The 21,162-nt window shown below is 35.3% G+C and overlaps 1 protein-coding gene across 2 annotated transcripts in view; it reads right to left on the bottom strand.

The window, feature by feature from the left end:
* Positions 1–21,162, bottom strand: part of CDH8 (cadherin 8) — a 132,084-nt gene that overhangs the window by 42,456 nt on the left and 68,466 nt on the right. Inside the window, exons 4-7 of one of the 2 annotated variants that reach the window (XM_068411659.1) lie at positions 18,313–18,500; positions 15,300–15,553; positions 8,010–8,150; positions 4,120–4,130 (exon numbers count right to left, since the gene is read on the bottom strand). In XM_068411659.1, the coding sequence (XP_068267760.1) occupies positions 4,120–4,130; positions 8,010–8,150; positions 15,300–15,553; positions 18,313–18,500 (594 nt within the window). The remainder of the gene's footprint in view (positions 1–4,119; positions 4,131–8,009; positions 8,151–15,299; positions 15,554–18,312; positions 18,501–21,162) is intronic. The other variant, XM_068411658.1, reaches the window with a different exon arrangement.

Here is a 21,162-nt window from a genome sequence, read left to right as displayed (position 1 = left end):
GTATTCCTTACATGAATCCCTATCTGTTTTGCGCCCCAGAAAGCCTTATTCCCTTCTAAAACACCACCTAGTATCCTAACCTTTTGTGGTTTAACTTTTGAACAGTGTTCTCAATTCCAGTATGTTTTTGTGAAATCAACATTTGCAAATCCAGAACTAAGATGTCCAGACTGGCTTTATCAGGCCCTGAAACCAGAAATAATAAAAAAAAAGTTAGACTATTCATGCAAATCTCTCTCCTTTTCCTTGCCATAATTATGTTTATTACCTTCTCTGATTTTTTTTTTTTAATTACTTGGATGCATTATTCGCAGGTGCCTTACATGCTTTCCTCTGAAATCAGAGGTTGACAACTTCTATTTAGCATCCCATACCTGAATTTTAATGCTTGCTCCTGAACTACTGAGACCATTTTATATAGAGATTGTTTTGTAAGTGCACTCCATTTCCATTAAAGTTTCCTCATAATATGGCCACTCCCATGCAATTATCCATGTGGATCACCTCTTCTGCTATTCTTGAGCTGTGAAAAACACTAATGGGGAAGTCTGTGATATGTCTGAATGCACTTTCACAGCTGAGAGGTGCTAACTAGCTTTACGTGATATACCAGCCCTCCACTGACCAATGGCAAATGCTCTGCGACCCATTAGAGTCTATGAAGTTCTGTGTAACCCTGTATTTATGTGCAAATGAATAAACACTACCTTACTAAATCCTGTGTTTCTGTGCAAAAATGATGGATTATCTCGTTTGAGTTCCACTAAGCCAGAGAAAAAAGGGTCAAGCGAAAAAGGTTAATATTCCTGAGCTTCTCCTCTTTAAACCTCCATCAAGGCTTACTTCCTTCTCTTTCTAAAACTTACTGAAATTTACTCAGCCCTAAACTAGAGGTAATTATATGATGCACCAAAGTAACTTCCTAAAATGTTAGAATTATTGCTAATAATGTCTATAGTCATTTTTACAATAAAAGGCTAAATAAAATTAAATAAATGAAAGCATGAGCAAAGGTATTCGTGGCATTAAAAAGCACATTGTAGCTGACAGCTTATTCTGAAGAGTAATTATGGCTCTCTTCCTTTTTAATTAGTGTCCTTGTATTTTTTAAAGGAACATACAATATAGATAACTTTAGCAGAGCATGTGCAGGGTGATGATTCAATTACTGTATTTATACTCTTGGTAAACCATAAAGAGTCTTTCTGGCTTTATGCCCTTTCCCATTAGGTGATAAAATTGCCTCATACTTCTTCATTTCTAAAGAATGCACTTGGTATGGGTAATTACCTTCGTCAGATAGAGCCCACGGCTTTGTCCTTGAGATTCCTATGCTCTATGCCTGGAAAATATTTCTTGTGGTCAAATCATCATTTCCATTTCAAGATCTTCTCTATATTTTCATCTATTGCTTTGACTAATAATTCACAAGAATTTCTACTAGTTGAAGCAGTTGTGATACTTTGGCAAGTACTTGGGCGAGGGGCTTGGCTAGCCCCTAGTATGCTTTTCGTTTGGCAAGTGGAGCTGAATACCAAGAATCATTTGATAAAGCAATCAATCAAAATGAAAATAGCTCCATGACTGCAGTGCTTGGAGAATAAGGAAAACAGAAATTCCATTAAAACCCTTCATTCAGAGATTTAAAACTTGGCTAAAAGCATTGCTTTAGCCGAAGAGAAATATCATCTCCTGGGCAGTGTCCTGCACTGGCTTTGGAATTCTCCAGCGGACTGATTTGTTGCATGTCTGTGCATGCGATGCACAGAGTGTGAGAAGAGGGAGAAGTTACACAAGAGCCTTCTTGTAACCTGACACAACAGAGCAAACGGATGCACATTTCATCTCTGTATTTCCCCATATGTCTGAAAAGGCTGAGTCTATACTAATTATAAAAGAACTCGTCTATGCTTGAATATGCTAACGGTAGTACGTCACAAACCGTGACTGAGATTTGACCTGAATGCAGTCTGAGGAATCCAGTGCTGCACACGGTCATAAGAAGGCTAGGAAGGAAACATAAATCTTGAGTAGCCCACTCAATGTTATGTCAGGTGAAAGAAAGCTTGGGGACTTTAAAGGAATCATCGTTTAGTTGGCTTTAAAGTTTATGAGCCGTAGGTTCTGTTATTTGTTGGTGTGTTTTTCACAAATCTCAGAGGCTGCCAACTGGAATATGCTTAGAAGTATTTTCTTGTTGAAATCTATGGTATCATTCAGTGAATTTCTACTAGGTAATACACATATTCTTGAGAAAAGGATTACCTCACTTTTTAAAAAGAGAATTCCAGATAAGCACTGCTAATAGTGAATGCATTATAGTATACTTTTTGTTTTCAAAGAATTCACTAGAATCCTGTATCTCAAGCAGATCTCAGCTACAGTTTAGGAGGGATGAGTATGCAAATATCAAGATATTCATATTTAAATTGCAGGAATGTTGTGCAGTTAAATTATGTTACTAATATACTTCTTTCTTGCCTAAATTAAAACAGCTTCTCGGAGATAAGTCTTTGCTTTGGTTTCAAACTACATTAGTTCTCCATTTATTACTGCTTTTGTTATATCAATTAACCAGAAATGACTGAAGTGTAGGGCATTTCCTTAGTATTAATGAGACACACAGTCAGGATGCGAGGGAAGTATCTGCAAGGTGGCTGTTACAGCCATTAGAAGATGGAAATGGAAATCCACAGAGCTGAAGGCAGAAAGAAGAGAGAGTTTAATTATTATATGCCTTCTACATGTACGACAATCTGATAGCTTGAATGATCAGTGATTCTGAACTCCATTCAGAATCTGTGCAAACTGTAGCAAAAATGTTCTAATAAATAAATCATGGCTATTTGATTTTCTTTTAGTAGCTGAGTAGCATTGACAACACAAAACTGGGTAAGTACTGCAAAACCTGTACAAGAAACTGAGAGAATACTGAGGAGGTTAGCCCAGCCTGAACTCTGCTCTGCTTCACTGCTCAGCAACATTGCTAACCAGTTAATGCAAGCCGCACAAGCATGTCAATGCGGACAGAAGTTTAGCTATAACTGTAACTTATACAAACTAATAAATGTATTTGTGTGTGCAGATGAATGGGATCACATAAGACTGTTAGGATACTGACTTTACTAGATTTTACTGAATGGCATAAAATTCCATTCCAAAAAAGTACCAAAGAACCAAAGATATGATGAGCCTTTGTATATACAAAAAAGATGCACCAAAAGAAACGCCTGTAAGTTAATCATTCATTCTCACTGCACTGCAATTCAGGCTCTTGGAGAATACTTGCATATGCCCCCAGATTCCTTTCCTGTTCAGGGCATAGCTCCAGAAAGCCCAAACATACGAGCAGCTTAATCATCCCCAACTTACAAAGCACGCTTATATCCACCCCCGTTCTCTCAAGCATCTAGCTAAAATAAACCTCCCAACCTTGGCATACAATTTTAAGCTCACGTAAGTCTCAACTACACCACAAACCAATGAGAAATCTCATTAGTCCAGTATTTAAAGTCCAGAGTCAGTAACAGAAAACAAAGCTCACCTTTTGAATCCACTGACCAAAAGGTACGTTCCCAGGTAAAGGTCATTTTGCCAGTTAGCCAGCTTCTTCTAGCCTGTAATCACCTAGATGTTCTTGCCTCTGACTCATTCGGCAGAGTAAACTTGGATGTATGGCAATGTAGAAAGAACGTTTAAGAATCAATTCATAGGTGCAATAACTTTCAGTATCCCTCTTGCCATGAGTGTTAATACATATATTTCTTCTGTGAATCCTGTATTTCAGAGTGATCTTTCAAAGATGTCAAAGCTCTTTGTAATATTCTCTTCTTTTAAAAATCCATGTGACAGAATTAATCAACATAGAGGAGTCACCACATGACCAGAGAGGAAAATAGTTGAACAACAAAGCAGCAAAAATTCATATGACAATATAAGAAAGAAGCATAAGAAATCATACAACAGAAAAAAATGTGCAAAAGGAATGGAACATTTAAGAGTAGACAGATTTAAGGGTAGTAGTTGAGAGGATCAAAACTGCAGAAGTTAGTTATCTACTGAGTTTTCACTAAATTCATGGAAAATGTATAACTAAATCTGAAATACTGAAACTGTCACCTAAAATATCACTTGTATCATGTTAATCACTTTCAGTCCAGTCTTTTTCACTGATCGTTCTTTGCATTGTTTCATCTTTAGTAACCAGATTCAGATGGATGAGATATTTGAAGAATTATCTCTAGGAGGCATGCAACCAGTATGCAACGTAGTTACTGAGATTTAAACAGGAGGCATAAAACTATATGCAATTTGCCTACATATTTTGAGAACCAGAACATAAAGGCAATAAAAAAGTCTGGACAACTGTCTGAGCGAAAGCCACTCAAAGCAACTGTTCCTTAGTGTGTCTGGCTAGTTTAACCACCCAAAAAGAAAGGCTGCAGACAACTAGAAACTCCTTCCCAGAGGCTGGAGGGAGTCTGCTGGCAATGGGAAAGAGAAAGGAGGGAAATGTCACCCTCCAAAATGTCTCACTTTGCACAGGTCTCAGAATATGATGGTAATACTATTTGTCACCAATAGCATGTATTTGTCCTGAATTAGAACTAGCCAGACACTTACCTATGAATAGGAGAAGAAAATGTCCTTCTTAAAAAAACAAAACACAGAAAACCCTGGTCTTTTGCCTGTTAAGTACTTACAGAAGAGAGTCAGAGTCCCCACTGGCTCATGCTTTTGTGTTTCTCCTAGTTTTCCTAGACATGAAAGGGTTAAGTTCACATTTTGGGGCACTCGGATTAAAAACAAGTAGCATGTTTAAAGTTACCCACACACATTCTAAATCTGATCACTTTCAAAAGGTCAGCCAGTCTGAATCTAAATATCTTCATCCTCAAGCCAGGTGAAAATGCAGTAGTTGTTATGCTCAATTCAGCCAGACCGATGTTGTCTTGGAAGATTCCCACCTGAGACAGTGTGGGGGATGATACAAAAGAATAACTTTGTCATGGTGACAGCAGAAAACTGCCAAAAATTACCTGTGCTTGAAACAGGTAACTGACCAGCACAAAGTTTTGAAATAGTGGTTTATGGTTTGGCAAAACTTGGTGTTTATGTATGAAACTGTTGATAAACCAGGGTATATTTAGTATCTACCGTGCTGGAAATCAAGAAGAAAAACCCCAATATCATGGCTTATGATTAGTAAGCAATTGTAATGGCAATGAAATGGTCTGATCATTGCCCCACATGAACAGAGGTGAGCCCTGAACTGAACCTGGAAAGCAGCTAGCCTAGGAAGAGAAAATGCTCCTGTATGAATGATGCTGACCTATTTATTTCTATGGGAGAGATCAGTGGTCCAGTAATATTACTGTCAGTGAAAGCATCTTGATGACACATTTTGCATTTTCATTTGCTGCTTGTGTCTGCCTCCAACAGATTTCTGTTATTTTTATAACAGAGAACTTGTTTATTATTGTGTTTGAAAAAAAATCTAAAAATGCCCATTTTACCCTGCTTGATAGTTCTATGAACACATTTAGTTTCTGCATGAGGAGTTTAAAAATAATTTCTCTTAAATAAGCATAGTATTCTGCAAAATTAAGCTCTTGTTTTATGTAAATGTCAAATAATTATATTAGGAATGTGAAAAAAAGCCATCAGCAGGAAAGCAAATGCTTAGAACAAGATTTGCATTATTATTTTCATAGCCAGTCTGATAAGAGGCAATTTTACAATAGTGATAGATGCTGAGGCTCCCACGAAGTCTAATAACAAGGCTGATTTCTTACAAAATTCTTGAGTATAATTATGTTTTAAAAATCTGAAGATGCAACACTCAGACTTCGTTCTGATGTGGCTTAGTAAAGTGCACTTCTGTTAACTTTGCTCTGACACACACTTACAAGGAAGATCAAACAGTGAACTGAAGGAGCTTCTTGGAAACTTATTCTTTTTATTTTGTTCTTTTTTGACTTTTTGGAGTAAACAACATGTAAAATTACTTCACCTTACATCTTACTATCCCAATGTCTGAAAACTTTGGATCACAAACTAATAATTCCTCTTTCCGTGACATTGGTAAATCTCATGATCTGACATTCCTCATGTCTTGAGAAAATTGGTATGGAAATTTTATGTCTTTCTCCTTTAAAAACATCAAAATTATTAACTGGTTTGATATTAATGTGGGGAAAATATGCCCTATGAAGCCAAAGCTTACTTTCTTTCCTTATGTAGGTTGTTTCCCTGTGTTGGTTTGGCTTTCCTGCAAGCAGAAAGTATTCTTGCTAGTTTACCAAAGTAGCGTTTGCCTGCAAGATTTAACGGTAATTAACAGGGCACCGTTGGCACTACTGCACTACTGGCAATGAAATACAAAAATTATTAAGGTAGGTCATAGGAACACAGTTTACAGGGGTTGTAAATTGAGAGCTTAGCTTATACTCAGACCTTTCCCATCTACATATGCCATTTTAGTTACCCGTCACAGGTTCCTAACATCTTTGTTTTTGAAAATAAGTACCACAGAAAAATACTGGACAACAAAAATGGGCCAAATAAGCGTCTTTTATCCTCCCATTCATTATGTTCATAGCTACAGTATTATGAAAATGAGCATTAAAAGTTCTGTAACATAATACTATCTCCTTTAAAAAAAGATACTCTGGGGGAAAAGCAAGCATTAACATCATCCTGTTTTCTATATGCAAGAATTAGCAGCACTGATCATCAGGCTCTGAAGACAAATACTCTTACGACAACGTGTCACGTGTATGCACGTATGGGAATTATGCATATACATTGACTGCAGAATAGATACATTAGCAGAAACATTTTCACAGTTCATGTTTCAGAAATGGTGACAGCAAGGGATGACAGACCTACATTCTGAATCTGTTCTTTTGCTACAATATGTTTATGTCAAATGTAGAGTCTAAAATACAGTGCTAATATTAATAATAAATTATATTGTCATATGCAATCCTTCCAGCAGTGCTTACTATGTCAAATTCTAAATGAATAAAAAAAATTTCTGGATTAAAATCCAGGACCCATATTGTCAGACAGGGTGACACTCCCGGCTCACAAGGACTTAGGTGTACAGATCAGTCACAATACTTTTGTGGACCTGAACAATCCATGTTCTTGTCTGTAGCTACATATGAGAAAATTTATTCATACGTATCAAATAGGGCTACTTTAATGCAACATCACCCATGTGCTTAACCATTTATGGTACTGAAACACAGTATCATTCACTGTTAAGAACTTCTGGGTTGAGTCTACAATTTACTTCTACAATATCGAAGTCTTATTTTTTCTGTCTTAATATAACTAACTAAATATAAGGCTTTCATTTTGGCTTAAAACATTTTTTAACATTTGCCCTATATACCCTGTACAAATGTACTCATGTATCTCTTCAAAATCTGTACTACTGTATTCACTGAAAAAAATGCAGTTTTGAAAACTAAAAGAAATGGAACTTCAGCAGAAATTGTGGCATTACAAGAGTAAAAGGAATGTTGTTATCTGTAATGTAGGTAGAACAGAAAGGGGGAGATGTGGCATTACAAGAGTTAAAACAGAGCTCGGATGGAAAGCACGGAGGAGCTGATTGCCCAGGTGGGAGGACGACCTTGGGAGCAACAGATAAAGAGAAGCTGAGTTAGTGTTTACCCCGAAGTCTGCACGGAGCTTGGCTGAAAGGGTCCAGCTGGTTTTGATGGCCTATTTGTGTATGTGGGATGGGAAGGCCTGATTGGTTGGGAAGGTACTGAAGGTGTGTGCACCACAGAATAAACGTCTCCATCTCTACTTGCTGACATGGCTCAGAGTCCGTGCCATTAGTTGCCGCAGAAATTACGTTTTCTTTCAAAAATTCTGTAATTTTAAAATCCAACATGTTTTACCTTATACTGAATTATATACAGTTTCCACTGCACACACTGTTAAAATTAATGATAAAACCAACCTAACTAAAAGTCAGTATACACAAATACTTACTAGTTTCAGTAGCTACAATAGTTATGTTGTGCCACATATTTGTTTCTCTGTCCAGTGGTGTTGCCAAAGTTATCTTCCCATCTTCTGCGTTAATGTTGAACTGTCTCTCAAGGTCAGTATGCCGATCAATGGAAAACCTACAAAACAGACATCCCTGTAATCTACTTAATGAAGTTGGTGTAATCCATACAATCACAAGACGATTTAGGGAGCCCTCTGAGAGCTGCAGTTTTGTAGCCAAATGGATTGAGAAGCTCAATAGCATAATAATTTATAAGACAAAATGACAAACTGAGACTGAAAAAACTTAATAATTATTGCCCAAGGAGTAATTAGCTGTATACCCAGTGTGAAGGTCATAAAATGCCCTCAGGTTCACTGGGTAACATCTTTGAAAAACGGTGCTGATCAAGAGTTAATTACACAATCCATCACATTTATTAGACTGTTTCTATGGTATTTCACAGTAACTGATGATAATTTCAACAGTAATGTATTACGCACACAAAAAATGGTGGGCTTCATGGTTATTTTAAAAAAGGCTGAATAACATTATTTTACCAATAGACTTCAGATTAATGAAGCATGAACTATTCACCAAGCGTGTTATTTGGTTATGGTTCAAGTACCTCCATGGGCAGAATGCAGTTAGTGAATCACCATTTTCCTATAAAACACTTAAAACACTGAAGGACTGATTGTTTCATGGATTGACATCACTGATTTTTAACAAAATAAGTTTCATCCCACAGATAGTCAGAGTTTGCAAATATGAATGTCCAGGGAAATTACGCAGCCTAAACAGAGCCAGCTTGAGAACACCAGTGAGCTGCTGCAGATTGCCCCAATAGTGCATTAAGCAGGGTGATGATTTGAAGGTCAGAACAGGATCCCCAGGAAAGCTTTTATGTTTGTCCATTTTCACAGAGTTATTTTATTAATGTATTATTTGCAAAAAGAAACTAAATCACAATATTAAGCCTTCCAATTTTTTGACAGAAAAGGTACAAAATAAGAGAGCTTAGTGATAAACTGTTGATATGGTTCAATAAAAATTGACTTCAAGGGGTTTTACTGAATCCTAATTGTGGATTTATATAAAAGCCTTTTAAGCCTTCATGTCTGTGTATTACAGAACCTAACAGCATGCACTGACAATTTTTACATCTGTTCTGCATTACATCTAGGCATAATAGGGTGAGTTAGGATACAGTATCAGACTGGATTACATTATACAGTGGTCAGAAAAGTGACTCAGACTGTCGGTTTCTCATTACATTCTTACCTTTTGCAAATACACTGTTACATTCACTGATAAAATAACAAGAGCATATTTTGCTACAGTGACAATGGCACAGTTATCTGAAAATCAGTTATTCCATTCTGGTTTATGCTTTATCATAAGCAATTTCCAAAAAAAGTTCTGATTCAAAAGTTCCTTTATATGCTACAATAAACATATTCTGATGAACACAAGCTCATTCCAGCATAACACAATTGATTTTGCTACACATAGCATTGGGATCTGATTTCAAAGCTTAGGATTATGGCATTCATCTTGGTTTATTTCAGTGTCAGCTATTTTCATATTTAGAATGGAAGATACATTGCAATTAGATTGCTTGTGCAATGCATTCAGTAAGAGACAATTTGCTTTGAAAAAATCTGTTCTAAATTATGACAAATTATCAAAATCTTAAAGTTTAAATGTTTAAAGACTGTATTACTAAAGATCAAGGCTAGCATGACCGCACCGGTAAGCAACATAACAACTGATGGCCTTAAGAGTGAAAACCCCTGTTTAACTAGGAAATAGGATTTGTTAAGACATTTAAGTTCTCTGTTTTTAAACTCTGAGAACTAGTTTTACTCACTTAAAACCGAGTAGTTTGGTTAAGAGGAGCTCTGTAAAAAATATGTAGTAAAATTCCAAATATATGTGCCTAAAACTAGGCACATGCATCTGTATTTGGACATTTAAGTAAACTGATTTTCTAGTGAGCTCCACACATACTCAGTTCTCAATGGTTTAATGGGAATTATACTATCCTCAGCATTTCTGAAAATCAGGTCGCTTGTGTGGAAGAATGAAGCTGTAGGTGCCTAACTTCAGGCAATCATTTTTGAAAAAGTATCTTAACCTTATTTTGATGTCTCCCTCGTTCCAATTAAAGTATTAGAAATAAAACTCTGGTACTAATGAAGTTCGTAAAAAATATCTTAGAGACTTTCACGGAGTTAAGATTTCACTCAAGAAAATATGTGAAAGCAATCAAGATAATTTCTTTTAAAACGTCATAACTTAAAACTATCTTTTAATTCTTGATGTTTATGTAATGATGCAGAAAGAAGTCTTCTGGTATCAAACATTTATGAAAATTTTACAGTCCACAAACGAAATAAAATATGAAATGCTTATATGCTATTTAATGATTAGTTGACCTGGCCTGGGCTTGATGTAAATTGAGATAAGACACAGTTTTTCTCTAAGGATCAATCCTTTTTTAAACTTCCATTCGCAGACTTCCTGCAATACAGTGTTTGAAGCTATAAAACTGGGAGCATAATGTCTGAGAGTTTATTATATTGCATTTCATCTCATCCCAACAGTATTTATTCACAACGCAAAACCAGCATTCAAAATTAAATATTTTTAACATGTTACATGGCTTTACAAGACTACAAAGAGGTAATCTCCCGATTTTAATTTGATAAATATTTGGCACAAAATAAAAAATAAAATCTGTAGTGTCATAAACCTGGGAAAACTAATAGTACATTTGCAGGTTCTTTTCATGATAATTGTATTGTAACTCTTTTTTAATGGGAATGCATTGTCAGATCCATAAGCTACACATAAAACATACATTTCTCTAAAAATGAGAAAAGAATATCTTGGGAAATTATATCTTTTGAAATTGCCATAAACCCAGCACAGGTTATTGGGAAGTTTTGGTTAGTTTATGGGTCTGCTATGGCAATTATAGGAACGACGCTATAGTGGTTTAACAGAAGACTTAAAATGATTCTCAGTCCTGCTCCTGCACTATTGATACTGCTGTTATGATTTAATTTGATCTATTCTTTATTTGCACCAATGTAAATGAGAGCAGAAATCCTTTTTTTGCTGCACCTGCTGAGATTTGAATCACAGTAGTGATACCTCATCAATGGTAAATCATCATTCTTATTAATGCCAGGCAGATCGGACACGCTACTTAGCGACAAATAAACAGCTGTACCATTAGGGAGGCAGAAAATATCGTATCTACGTTTTTAAGGCCTGCTGTGAATTAAGAAAATGATCAACTGCTGCCAAAGATGAAATCTCTGTTGATATGAATGGGGAAAACCTGCCACAGTGAAGCTTATCTCTCCACAGAGAAAGGCACTGAAGGGTGGTGATTTATAGCAGGGCAGAGACAGTATAGGAAGAATGATTATTACTCATGCTTTTTTCTGTGCACCTGGATTGTACTTTATCCAAGATAATTTACTGCAGATAAACAGACCACAGTTACAAAATAAAAACAGAAACATGAAATAAGTACTACTGGAATCAATAGATTTGTATGCTTATAGATAATTGTCTTTCAAGCCCAACTATACTATAAGCCAGAATGTACAACCCTTACTAAATAAATTACAGTAAAGATTTACAAGTAGTTTAGCTGAATTCACTGGGTCCCTTTCCCAAGAGAGATGCACACAGTCTAGATGTGGTAAGATGTGAGCCACTGATGCATGCTTCTGAAATGACTAGGTTAGAATAAGACAAACTACTGACCGTGTTTACAATTCTCAGCCAAATTTGTAAATCCTTCTCACTGTCAGGCTTAGAAGTGAGCCAGGCCCTTAAGCAACAGGCACAGCAGAATAGCAAACAAAGATAAAAGAGAAATTTTGCTGCTTATTTTAAAAATACTGGCTTTTGAAAGATGACATAGTTAGACTAACCTAACAACCAATATGAAGAGAGAGTTCATATTCATTGGAGAAATGGATAACGAAAGCTTAATTCAGCTTTATATCACATTATCATTTAGTCATTCAAAGATTTCTTTGTTTATCCACAATTAGGGCTCAACATCAACAATGAGAAAAGTCCCATACAACACATGCATCCTTTAGGCCCACCCGTCTAAAGGTGTCTAGATCTCTTTGGCTGATACAGAGATTTCAAACTAATAACGACTGCCAAAACTCTTCATTTGACACACGACATTGCTAAATGACCCTCTTCAGGAGTTTCCGTGAGGTGGACACATTCAGAACCAGACTGGTACCCCATCTATACACCTGCTTGTAAATCTATGATAGGCTTCATGTCTTTTAGATCAAGTGATGGAAAGATCAGAGAATATGTTTCGTCTCTTCTAAGCAAGCATAAAAAACAAGGTACTGTTGTATTGGATATAAATGAGGTTAAACTTTTCTTTAAAAAAAAAAAACAAAACCAAAGAAAACCTAAAACATGAGAGAAGTTTCTTTCCAGGCTGTTTTCTATAATAATTTTTCTAAATTCTTTAATGGTTTGTCTCACGACTCAGTTATCAGACTATTTCCATGTTCAGAGATATCCATATTTTATTTCATTTATGGTACCGCAATACTCTGGGTTTACTGAGTCTTTGTGTGTAAGACTAATGCGCAGCAGATGAGGTATTGGTAGCATATAAGGTGATTCATATTTTCATTTGTGTTGCTAGGGTTTTTACAAGTGCGCACAAAAGCTCTGTCTAACCAAAATACTGATAGAACAGTTATCTATTGAAAAACATAATTTCCTTGAAATGCAATTGGTTGTTGTCTTCTAAAAATTTTGTTTTAAAGAAAAAAAAATTTAAAAATGGCCAGGCAGTATTAAAACGGTCCGTTATTTTTAGAACAGAATGTTTTAACTCTGTCAATTTTTTTACTTCTGTTTAATATTTTTGAAAGTGTATCATAGAATGTATAGAGAATCAGAATAAACACTTGAAATGTACAATCAGAATGAAACATTCCAATCCAACAAAACAATGTTTCCACATATTTTTGTTAGAACCCGCCATGTTCCAATTTTGTTCTGAATTGGAAAGAAAGAAACTGCATTTCTGCTCCCTGCTTGTCTCTGATGAATATTTTTGCTCCCATAATAGTAGAATTTCTAACTTAAAATATCTTTTTTTTTTTCGCCTTAAAATATTTTTCATGCAAAAAATGTAAAAAAGGAATTTGGACTTTCCAGAGCTATCCTAGATAAAGCCAAATTAATCAGGTGAGCAAACAAGAAAAAAAAAAGTTGCATAGAAAATTGAGCTCTGTATATTCCTCAATTAGCTATCAAGCCAATACTGTAGAAAAATAAAATCCTTTAAAATATTGCATATAATATTTTCAAAGACATAAATCACACTAATTAATTACCTTTTTGTTTAAATGTGGCCAATTCTGTTTCATGTACACAAATTTTTTCTATAATACTTGATAAGTAATAGCATTCTAATTCCGTTTGCACATATAAAATATTTTTGCTTTTAAAATTTGAAAATATCTTAATCTATAAAATGATGAAAAAATGGAAATGAAGTAAATGTTTTACTCACCGTGATTTTTCAGACTTGGACAGAATAAAGAGGCTCAATTTTAGGACATAGGTAGGCTTGTAGTGGTCTAAATTATTAGGAAAACAAAACTGGAAAAATAGCCAAGTAAAACTGAAGCAGAGTTGAAGCCAGGCAGAGATAAGGATCAAAGGGGACACAATCAAGAAGCAGAGGAGCACAGGACCAAGCCAAGAGTAAAGCAGAATAGGGTAGAGGGAAGGAACTAAGGCTAACTTGAAAGAGAAATTACTATCGAGCTGGAATAAAGGGAAGAAAACGAACTTGCTGCCATCATGGCTGGTTTCACACACCTTTCAGGAGGCAGTGTAAACTCTTCTTCACATACGCCAGTGGGCAGCAGTAATTGAATTAGGGGTGGAGCCACTGCTCAAATTGTGATAAATCAAACTCTGTGCATTAGATATTACTTTTTTCTGTTTACGTGACTTTTTCTAACCTGGGTAACTACCCTCATTTATTTCCCATTTCTATGATCAGGTTACCATCTTTGATATTCCTGAGACCTTCTCTGGTAAAAAAAATAAATTCGGTCTCTATTAACACTGTCTAAGTTCTGTGCTGCAGTAGAAAATAGATTAATCAATTAATTTGTGTAGAAATCTGTGATAGTTAATGCTACATTTAGCTAGTTTTGAAAGGATGATTTAGAAAAGAGAGACCCCAATGAACTCTTCAACATCTTCATACACAAGTTCTAATACATCCAAACGTTGGAAATTCTGAATTTCTGATTTTGAAAATACTAAAATATGATGATCTTAAAGGTCCTTTCCAACCAAAATGATTCTATGATTCTATGATATGCAATGTGTAGGTCCCCTAAATAAAGGTTTAAAGTTTGGCTCTGCGACAAACCTGATGTAAATGATGATAATTAGAAAATGGTCTTAAGTAACAGATTGTAACAATTAGCATCATCCTCACAATACTGAAGACTGTTTGCGTAGCCTAAATTCTACAAGGCAGTAACAGTGATGATTATTATTAAATCAACTTTCTCCAAATATACCTTTGCTGTGACTGAGATTTTGGTGTTTGTTTTCATAATGCTTTTAGCAGGCAGTCCTATACAGAGCAAAATGTGTTTTGGGTACACTCGCATGGTACAATACTAACCATTACACAGGGGGAGGGGAAGATGTGTACTCATCAAAATGAGATGGAAAGCACCGATCTGATGAAACTGGAATAACAGATTTTGTTCAAGTTAGATCAAAAAGGGAAAATATTGTAAATCAAAGGTACAGAAGTTATTTGGGCATAATCATCTCTGACTTTCTATCTTTAAACCATGTTTAGGCAAAGGAATACAAAATACATTTTGACAACCTTACAACTACATGGAACAAACTCAGTACTGTTAGTGCAGACACTAGTGGATTATTTAACATAACTGCAGACATACACACTGACGATTCAACCCCATCTGACCTCATACACCTTATCTTTTATTTTCATTGCATTCCTGCTGTTTCGTAAGACTACTCATTTGGCAAGGAGCACTTTTGTGATTTTGAAAATGATCTGAACTGATAAATCTAACATCATAAACCAAATCCTATACAGGTACTTTCATAGAAATAAAATGGCATGAGAACAGTGTCATACAACATATGGGAAAATACACTTAGTATTCTGCCAGCAACTTTTTCAGAGAGAACTTTAAAGCAGCACTACCTTATAGGACTGGAAGACACATCAGGGTCATGGGCAGTCACTTGACCGATCACAGAGTTAATAGCAGCATTTTCATGCACTTCCAGCAGGTAAGCAGGCGATGAAAAGACTGGTGGCTCATCAGCATCCTCTACTACAATTTTTACTGTTGCTGTATCCTTGAATGGTCCCCCACTGATGAAGCGAGGATCAATATGAATGTTGGCTGCTTCTACCTTCAGAGTATAGGATTTTTTGGTCTCAAAATCCAGTGGCTGTTAAGAATGACAAAGACAAATGTCTTTTACTAATGGCCACAGAGAAAGAACAAATGAATATAATGCTGATGGATGAAAGTTATGTGCATTTAAGCACAGTCAGTGAGTTTTAATGTAATCACTTCCCACTCCCAGAAATCCGACCTGCAAATATTCTAGGCATATATTGATATTTATTAATCAGCCTCAGAGAAAACAAGACTCCTTGTTTTCTTGCTTTTCACAAGAAATTTACCAAAATATTCCCTCTCATGAATTGTACCATTACGATTACATATTAGATAAATACGACAAATTTGTTGGTGATGACATGACTTGCATATTAATCATGCACTTAATCAGCGCTTTGTTAGTTGGAGATAAGAAAAAAAAATTATACTAGCTCCACAAAGAATAAATATTTTATTACTTCCAGAAAAGTGTGAGAAATACAAAGAACTAGCAATTATTATTTGTTGGACATGAGAGGCATTATGTGGAAAAACGTAGAGCTAATCATATAAGAAAGTACTTCAACATTACTGCACTTCAGGTAACTCTGCATTTCTATTTATAGGGGTAAATGAGGTAGACATCTCTCAGGAATTTCTTAAAACTGTAGCAATTCCTATTTCTGTATCTTATTTTTTTTTCAGAGAGAGAAACACGAAACCGATTACTTTATTCTATCAACATACCTGCCATGTCCCCATTGTTTTTACTGTTTTACAGTTCCATATTAAAACATAAAAGATGAAAACACAGTGGATTTAAAGGAATGAAATATCAAATAAAAAACAAATCCGCGACACTTTTGAACATTAGAATTTTTCATTATAGGAGATTCAAGTTTGTGTCTTGAAGCACATCAGTATATTCACTATATAATTCTCTTGTGTCTCACAATGATTCAAATTTCAAAGATGCAAATTGCTAAGCATTGGAAAGATATTAAGATTTGCATTACAATGTCCCAGGGATAAAAAGAAAAAGACATAGAAACTCTGCATCTGCAATGCAAATACCAGCAAGAGCACAAACAGGGACCTTCAGGAAGTCTGACAGAGCCTTCAATATGTATACTTTCAAATTTTGTTGATTTTTTCCAGGTATGAATCAAGCTCTAATGGGATTTGCTCTTTCTCACAAATTCTAGTAAACATGAGAAAACCTTGCTGCTTTAGCAGCTCTTAAATTAGTAAGCTTTTGTAACTACGAATGGTGATTTATAAATCAGCATATTCACAAGTTGCCAATCATAGCTCCTATATAATTTTTTCAATTGCTTTTCATATGCTTTACAGAAATGACAGCACCCCAATACATTTAGTCACACTTAATCAGAATATCATATTGAAAATTTACTCTGCATTGTCTAAAGCTCATGAATTTATGCTGGAGAAAATCTGTTGGTGAACAGTACCCTCCATACATCATCTACTGTAGTAGACCAAAATTATTATTGCTGTCAAAATGAATATATGAAACAACATTATGTTAGAGACTCAGTTATGAAATAAAGCTAAGGGAACTGGGGCAAAAGGCTAATTGCCTTAGTTTACAAAAGAGGCCAGAGTATACAATAAATAACAGTAAGGAAAATCAGGGATGTATATCATAATTTTCTCTTTAGGAAAACAGATCTAAATTTAGATAAACATACATCATTTTATTATGCATCTACAGTGCTGATCTACTCACTGAGAAACAGAAAATATCAACTTTTGACAAGTAACTCTGCTTGACCTCTAATTACAGGTACAAGTTGAATATTAATTACCTGCACTCATTGGATTCTTCTTTTTTCACTGGAAAACCATGTTTTGGGTTTTTTTGTGTGTTTTTTTTTAGTGGTTTTTTTTTAAAAAAAAAAAAACAACCCAAAGATTCATTTAAACTGCTCTATGCTACATATTTAAAACCCTCTATGCCAGTGTTATAAGTTATAGTCATATCCTTTTTTCGGAACACAGCATGAGAATTGGCTCTCTTCTTCCCCAGAAAATATGAAAATTAAGTCTGCAATTCATGTTTCATTGACTTTACTAGCCGAGTTTTGTTCTAGATATGCTGCCTCTCCCCATATTACTGTGTATAATTGGGTGGTCCTTCTGTTGTGTACATGCAAATATCTCATCTTGCATACATCAAGACTGTACAAGCATAGAAAAGGTAACAGAGCTGTAACCTTCTTTAGGGCCTGAATTTGGCACTTCTCGTGTGAAACAGTACTGATGTCCTTGATAAGGTTCACTGAAATCACTATTCATTGAGCAAAGAGTTCAACTTGAGAAAAGGTAGAAGATTAAGCCTCTCACATATCAGGTAATTTACATAATATGCTATGATTTTTTTTTTCCTCTGAACAGTATTTGACCAGCTACACGGCAAATCATATAATAGAGAAAAGGTATTTGCTGAATACTCAAGCCAAGATTTTATGGAAGTTTACACCATCAACAAAACAAATTCTAATCTACTCTTCTCCTTTGGAATCAAGGAAGCAAAACCTGTATGATTTGACCATGTGGAAGCCCAGATAAGATTAACACATGTCCAGCACAGAAAATACTTACCATGGATGTCTCCCCAGTTGTCACCTAAATGGCAATTTTGAGGGACATGGCTCATACATCCCTTTTTTATCACTTCACTGGCTTCACACCTCATCCATAGATAAAAGAATCCTTGGAAATCCAGCATCTTCTCACAGAGTTCAGTCTGGCTGGGTAGTTGTATGTACAAGAAACATTTTGTTTAACAGAGATATCATTTACCTTTCTCACTCTAATAATGCCGTCCTGAGTTTGAGCATCTGTAGTAATTTCAAATATATCCATTCCATCTCCTTCAATAATATCATAGGATGATTTAGCGTTTTCTCCAATATCCAGGTCATTTGTTTTCACCCTTCCTATTGGTTCACCAAGAGCAACATCTTCCATTACTGAGAAGTGATACAGACCTTACAAAATAGAGGAAAAGACTAAACATTACACCTGATTCCATTATCTCTTGCATGTTCTTCATTTGTTTATACTTCCCCAATGCAAACTCAAGATGTGCAACTGATACAAACTACATTTATACAAGTTATTTACTGAAAGCAGCCAAACGTGTTTTTATATAGGAACATTCAGTTTGCTGTATTGGAATGTTCTTTTCATTATAGCAGAATCCTGCTTCTTCCTTGCAGGGATGCTTAGTGTTGGCAAACATAAATATTAAGCTACTTTAAACACTGAAAGTATGCAATGTTCTCTACTGCAGACGCTGTTGAACTTACCATTTTGTTGACAGACATGTAGTTAGATTTTTTTATAGAATTCAACTATGAAACTTTGGCTTTTACTCTGTAGGAAACTGGTCTAATACTTTAAAGATACAGTATCAGATCTTTACTACTTTTTTGACCCTTTTAATTTGATTTGGGTTTATTTTTTAACCATTTCCACCCCCCTTTTTGTGGTAAGAAACTAATTAAGAAACATGCTAGGAAACTCCCAAAATTTATGTTTTAAAGGAAACAATGACTTTTCATAGTGATGATTAGTGTATTTACTGTTTGGTTGGAGGGTTAGACTAAAATCCACTAGAAAGTGCTATTCAAATTGTCAGCATTTTTATTTTTTGTAATACTTGCTTCAGACCTTCCGACTTAAGAAATGTCAAAAATCTATTTATAACTTGTAATCTATTATTTTAGGTAAGCAGTTTATTAAGAGAAAAAATAAAAATACCCATTTTACTATTATATCTCCCATTTCTGGACAGTACTCTGAAAAACAGAAGACACATGCATGCTTTATATCAAAAATTCTTTATGGAATGCCTATTTTTTTTACCTCTTGGTAATTTACACCTATTGAAGCTATGGTTAACACATGATCTAATCAACTGCAGTGCTACTTAGTAATTAAAATAGTCAAAAGGATTTCAAGGTTAGCAGATGAGATGATTAAAATAGTTTTTGACAAAGGGTTCTGGACTTGTTCTTTTCTGTCCTCACAGTTGTTCCAAGATGTGCAATTTTTACTATTATGTGCAGCTAGTAGTCTTCTAAAACCAAAATGTTCCGGAGTTGTTGCTTTAACTGTTTGTAGGCTGATTGCAGTAGCAACAATTGAAAGTAGAGAGGAAACTGTGAGGAATTCACAAATACATATATTGGCTATGCATATAGTCTGTCCCAAAGTGAAATATTTTTTCCTTTAATATTTCTAGGCTAAATTATTAGAGATAATTTGGAGATCATCAAGGTTCCTCAAGACTATTCATAATGACTCACAAACAATGAGCAGCCAAAGCAATCAAGTGCCTCAGGAGACCAAATTATGTGTTCATAATTTATACTGCTGTCCACACTTTGTGGTTTGAATCTCCAGACACAGTTGATTGCATTTTTAAGTTGGTATTTTTCTCTCAGATTTATTAAGATAGTTTATAAAATACTGTAAAAAAAAAAATTATGATGTAGCTGACTCTTTTACACAAATTGCTTTCAAGAATTATGAAGTGTCCTGTCAAGATGTCATAGTGCAGAGCTGACCAAAAATCCACAATATGCATCTTTGAAAACCTTTGGTTTTCACAGCAGTCCACAGTTCTTCTCAGTACAATCCTCTGGTAAACTGCCAGGTTAAAAACTTCTGTGACTTATAAAATGCCTCTAAAATTATTTCAAAGATAACACAGAAGACATGAAAGTTCATCTTTTTCATTTCTAAAACCCAGGAGGCTAACACTCTTTGAAATCAAACCATAAATATACATTTCTGTCCTGCCTGGAAACAATAAACCGATAAAACACACTGCTTTCCGAGTTCATTACAATTTATTGTGAAAGCAGCATGTATTACATCTTATGAATTTCTATTTCATTCTGGTTAGGCTCTATTGAAAGTTTGATCCTTTCTTATTTTCCTCTCCAGGCAAATGCAAACGTGCTTCAACGGTGTAAAAAAATGTTCAAGACTCGATCAGCTCTGGCCAAGCTGCTGCTAGTGGACTTCAGTGACTTCATTGCAGCAAACCCAACTGATGAGATAGGTCCTCATCACTAACAGAACATAAACAAGTGTGATGCTGAAATGAGATGAGGCTCCGAAATGGAACTGTGGCCACCGTATTAATTTTCATCACTACTTTCCTCAGTTTGTCCTGGTATACTGCATGGCAAAATGGGAAAGGTAAGTAAAAGGCTCCAAAACCAAATCAGCCTTCACATTATGATCTAGGTAATCCTGCTCCGGCAGGGGGATTGGACTAGATGATCTTTCGAGGTCCCTTCCAATCCCTAACATTCTGTGATTCTGTGATAAGGCCAGAGTCATGACTAATCTGCAATGCTAGGCAGCATGCTATGAATACTTAGTTTTTAAAGGCAGAATTTGTAATAACATCCAGTTACAATATTTACTATGGCTCATGCTCATTAACTGCAATATATACATAATACAAAATTATAGTACATGCAGTTTGTTTATCATGACTTTGCATAATGGTCAGTGTTATAACAGGGTGGTTACTCCTGGATGGTAGCTTGAATTCTGCACTGAAGTACACTAGCTACAACAGCTTCAAAGACAGCAACTCACTCTTTGTTGAAGGAAAACTAGTCTACATTT

The sequence above is a fragment of the Nyctibius grandis genome, chromosome 12 (assembly GCF_013368605.1).
Source record: "Nyctibius grandis isolate bNycGra1 chromosome 12, bNycGra1.pri, whole genome shotgun sequence".
In the NCBI taxonomy this organism is placed as follows: Eukaryota; Metazoa; Chordata; class Aves; order Nyctibiiformes; family Nyctibiidae; genus Nyctibius; species Nyctibius grandis.
Note: the sequence above shows the minus strand (reverse complement) of the source record. Positions and strands in the feature narration are given on the sequence as shown.